This window comes from the organism of the source record quoted next, unplaced genomic scaffold (assembly GCF_019419815.1).
Source record: "Pyrus x bretschneideri cultivar Hongxiangsu unplaced genomic scaffold, Pyrus_bretschneideri_v1 Contig36, whole genome shotgun sequence".
Lineage (NCBI taxonomy): Eukaryota > Viridiplantae > Streptophyta > Magnoliopsida > Rosales > Rosaceae > Pyrus > Pyrus x bretschneideri.
The window spans coordinates 2,602,041-2,606,707 of record NW_025999679.1 but is presented as its reverse complement, the minus strand read 5'-3'; the positions used below and the strand labels follow the sequence as shown (position 1 = coordinate 2,606,707).

Genomic DNA, 4,667 nt, shown 5'->3' with positions numbered 1-4,667 from the left:
TCGTTAAGATATACAAATTAAAAAATAAATTCAAATTTACATTATGGCTTTTCATATGCTACATGTATGTGACAGATTTTTCAGGGTGTCAGGACTCGTTATACAGGTGGTTCGATACTTGAAAAAGAAAAGTTTCCAACCACTTTTATTATGACACTTGATGTACCGGACAGTGTTCTTAACACATTGAAAAAGTTCTGCATGCCTGTTAAACTGTGTTGAGTTTTGATCCATATCCATTCACATATAACAATCATCACACATTGCCAAATTTAGAGCTCCAGACAACAAGATTAATGGTGTAATACCAAGAACTAGTATTATCTCAACCTAACCGAAACAAGAACTTTGCTATCATCCTCTTGTCCTAACATGTCCAACTATTCATGCCTAAATATGGCAGAACTAGCAAGGAGGTAAGGAGTTGTAGAAACTAGAAAATAAGATTAGGTCTAAGTTGTTGAAACTCTAGCCTGGTTTTGTTGCACCTTCAAACCTTTATAAACTTCAAACATTTTCGGATTTGAGATACAAGTCAGCAACAAAGATCAAAAGATTTTTGAGATATCGGTTTAATATATTCAAAGTACAAAGAGCTGTAAGACTCCTAAACTTTGTAGAGCGATGGCTGGAGGAGCATATGTTGGCGGTGGAGGAGGAAGGAGCTATGAAGGAGGTGTCACCATCTTTGTGCTTTTCACTTGTGTAGCGGCTGCCATGGGTGGTCTCCTCTTCGGATATGATCTCGGGATCTCAGGTAATTAAATCTGTAATTGTCTCTATGTTTAAAAGAATTGAGGTCATCAAGAGAAACAAGTACTGATCGGGTTTTGAATTATCGTGCATATATGCAGGGGGTGTGACTTTAATGGAGTCGTTCTTGAGCAAGTTCTTCCCATCTGTGCTCCACAAAATGAAGAATGAGACTGCTATTTGTAGCTAACTAGTTCAAAATTCTCGTCATGATTTGCAGTCTGTTCCCATTTATCTAGCGGAAATGGCTCCAACAAAGATTAGAGGAGCATTGAACATAGGGTTCCAAATGGCCATCACCATTAGTATTCTAGTGGCAGGTCTTGTCAACTTCGGCACAGCCAAGATCAAGGGCAGATATGGCTGGATAATCTCTCTTGCTCTTGTAGCCGTCCCTTCCTTGATGATGAGTCTCGCGGCAATCTTTCTTCTTGACACTCTAAATTCCATCTTAGAAAGAGGTAACCCCGACAAGGCCAGGAAAATGCTGAAAAAAATCTGTGGCACCGACAACGTTGATGAGGAGTTCCAAGACCTTCTTGACGCTACTGATGCTGCCCAAAAAGTGGAAAACCAGTGGACCGACATCACAGAGGCGAGATATAGGCCTCAACTTGTCATTTGCATTCTCCTTCCATTCTTCCAGCAGCTCACCTGGATCAATGTGATCATGTTTTACGCACCAGTTCTTTTCATGACTTTGGGGTTTGGAGATGAAGCATCCCTAATGTTTGCGGTCATCACCGGCGGTGTTAACATGGTTGCTACCTTTGTGTCCATTCTCGCAGTCGATAAGTTCGGAAGAAGGGTGTTGTTCCTTCAAGGTGGTGTGCAGATGCTCCTGTGCCAGGTACTTAAACACGATCAATTTAATAAAAACAATTGTTTGCCTGCTTTAATTTGTAAAGGACATTACCAAACTTACACACATGCATTGTAGGTTACTGTTGGAGTGATGATAGGCATGAAGTTTGGGCTCAGTGGAGTCGGATCCTTTACCAAAACTGAAGCTAATTGGATCTTGTTCTCGATCTGCACATATGTAGCAGCATTTGCATGGTCTTGGGGCCCATTGGGGTGGTTGGTGCCTAGTGAAATTTGCCCTCTAGAGATCCGATCAGCCGGACAAGCCATCAACGTCTCGATGAACATGTTGTTCACTTTTATCATTGGTCAAGTCTTCCTTAGCATGCTTTGCCACTTAAAGTTTGGTTTCTTCTTCTTCTTTGGCGGTTTTGTGATCATTATGACCATCTTCATCGCCTTCTTCTTGCCCGAGACGAAGAATGTTCCGATTGAAGAGATGAATAGAGTTTGGAAAGCTCACTGGTTCTGGGGCAAGTACATCCCTGATAAGGCTGTCAATTATGGTAGGCAAGACAAAGTTGTAGTTTGATGGAGCAAATCACAGTTGGATTTGTAAATAATCCAAGCATATGGGTTCTGATATAACAATGAAAAGTCGACAAGGGAAAGAAACCAATCTCGATAGAGAGACAATTAAGGGATCGGGGGATGATATTTGTGAATCACTTTGTTTTGTCCTACTCATTTTCGAGTTGTAATCAATAAGAATACACGATTCTTCCTTCTTAAACACAAATTATACGTGCATGTAGACCAAATACAATCAATAATCATCAACTTTGCAACTAATATACCGCCTTTTTTACGTTCATGTGTTTTAAGAAATATAGTCTGTATTTAGAGTAATCTTCCATATAATCATCCATCTAGGTGGAGAAGAAAAGAAGCTAACAGAGAATAATTTTCGAAATTTACAGCTCACTTTATACAATCGAATGCAAGTACAATACACTTAAGAAACTAAAAAGAAAATGAGGAAAGGATTACTCATATTACACACAGATTGAACCTGATGGAATTTGGCATCTCTGCAAATTCAAATGGAAGTGGAACTATGCAACTGGCATTGACTCCAAAAACGCATCCACATACTCTTGAAGCTTCGCTTTGGTAATTGCGCCTTCTCTCTGACTTTCTGGAACTTCCTTTCTGGTTGTGAAGAGAATCAAAGCCGACAACCCATAAACTTTATATTCTTCAATCAGTTTTGGGTTTGCATCATGATCTATCTTAACAACAGTTAACCTGTCTTTGTATTCCTGAGTGCAACATATAAACTAATACTTCAGATAATTTCTTTAGTTTGGACAACAATCAAAGGCACATTGATATCCAAATCTTGAAAGATACTACTTGTCCTCCCTATCTCTTTATGACATTTCCAAACGTTGTTCCAAAATGACCGTACATATCAAAGACAATGACATCGCTTCTGTCTTTCTTTTCTGACAAGAAATTAAACATTGTATCTGGAAGTGAGACTACTAGGGTCTTATTGGTCAAAGACTTAAGGGGCATCCAGTTACCAAAAGTGCTTCTAGCAGGGTTTGGCACAGAATAACTAAAAATGCTTCTAGATTCTAAAAGCGAGAGTATTGGGGTGTTTTTGAGCAAAATTAAAGGGCATCCAGTAACACAAAGTGCTTTTAGCAGTGTTTAGCATAAAATAACTAAAACAGCTTCTAGATTCTAAAAGCACTCTCGGTACTTTCTGGAGTCTTCACAAATCACTTCCAATTGCTTTTTCAAAGCACTTGGATTTTTAATGAAACTTTGTTGTGCTTCTAGTAGAAAAAGCGCATATGAGCATAAGTGTTTTTTCTACTCACTTTTAACAGTGCAGAGGACCGACCTATAACCTCCCATTTAAACATTATTTCAAACAGTAATCAAATTGTCAACCTTCAAGATCAAGTCTAAATCCTACAAAACTAATGGGAAATCGAAAGGCTCCCAAATCAGATAGAGAGGGGAGAGAGAGAGGAACCTGAGCGAGCCATTCCATTGCAGGCGAGATTAAGCGGCAAGGGCCACACCAACTGGCAACGAACTCGATGAGAACCGGACGGTCCGAGTTAAGAACAGAATCCCGGAACTAGGTCTCGTTAATTTCCTGAATACCAGCACTCGAAGCAATTGAAAACTTGGGAACCGTATGAACCGTACGAGAAGAAGAAGAATTGCGAAGGCCCGCTTGTCTTATTTGGCTTCCAGAACTGCAGGAGAATGAGGAGAAGAGCTTTGGAGCGGTAGGCGAAGAGTAAGAGCTTGAAGTAACTGTACGGACCAAAGGAAGTACGAGCTTGGAGACGACGTTGGCGTCCATGTTTTTTATCTTCAAATGAGGAGAAAGGAGGAGGGCGGAGGGGAAAGAAAGGAGCTGGTTTTGAGTGAAGGGGGAAAACAATGTTTGTATCACACTTGGCATGGGACATTTTTGGCCACGAAACGATAACCAAATGTTGTCATGCCATCCACTGTGCAAGTAGAAAGGAGGGGAGGCAGTTTATGTGCTAGATTTGATCATCTACCTCCCTTTTCACTTTCACATCTTTTCAATTTAAAAGGGGTTTTAGTTTTCAAGGGCTTCTCCTTTGTGAGGACAATTTTAAATTTCGCTCGTCGAATCATGTGGTTGTGTCTAGTCACACACATAGAATTGAGGCTCCTCAATCAGCTCTACTTTGTGACAAAATGACCGCACACGACTATACGTTCCAAAAAACTTGTTGTTTGATGGACATCTAGTCAACACAAATTGTAATAAGTTGTTGTTGGTTCCATTTTTACAATTAGAAAGTGAAATGGTTTAGAAATCAAACCGAACTTTCAATTGTGGTTTTGGTTAAGGATGGGCGTGGTTCAGCTTGATTCGGTTTGATACCAAAAATATTATCAAACTAACTACCATTTAACATTTCGGTTTGGATTTTGACCAATACCACTATTGAAACTAAACCAAACCAAATCACTGATAATCAATTTGAGTTGGTTGGTTTAAGCCCCAGTCCAACACATCAATAAAAGAAAAGTCCAACATTTCAAAA

General features: G+C 39.7%; 1 protein-coding gene and 1 pseudogene across 1 annotated transcript; one reads left to right on the top strand and one right to left on the bottom strand.

Annotated features, from left to right (window-relative positions):
• Nucleotides 1-277: 277 nt before the first annotated feature.
• On the top strand, nt 278-2,368 carry LOC125468196 (annotated as a pseudogene).
• Nucleotides 2,369-2,504: 136 nt separating this feature from the next.
• On the bottom strand, nt 2,505-4,133 carry LOC103950481 (thioredoxin X, chloroplastic). Its single transcript, XM_009361693.3, is given in 2 exon segments — nt 2,505-2,879; nt 3,608-4,133. Coding segments are annotated over 2 exon segments (648 nt in total). The 5' UTR covers nt 4,049-4,133; the 3' UTR covers nt 2,505-2,672.
• Between the last annotated feature and the right edge of the window lie 534 nt (nt 4,134-4,667).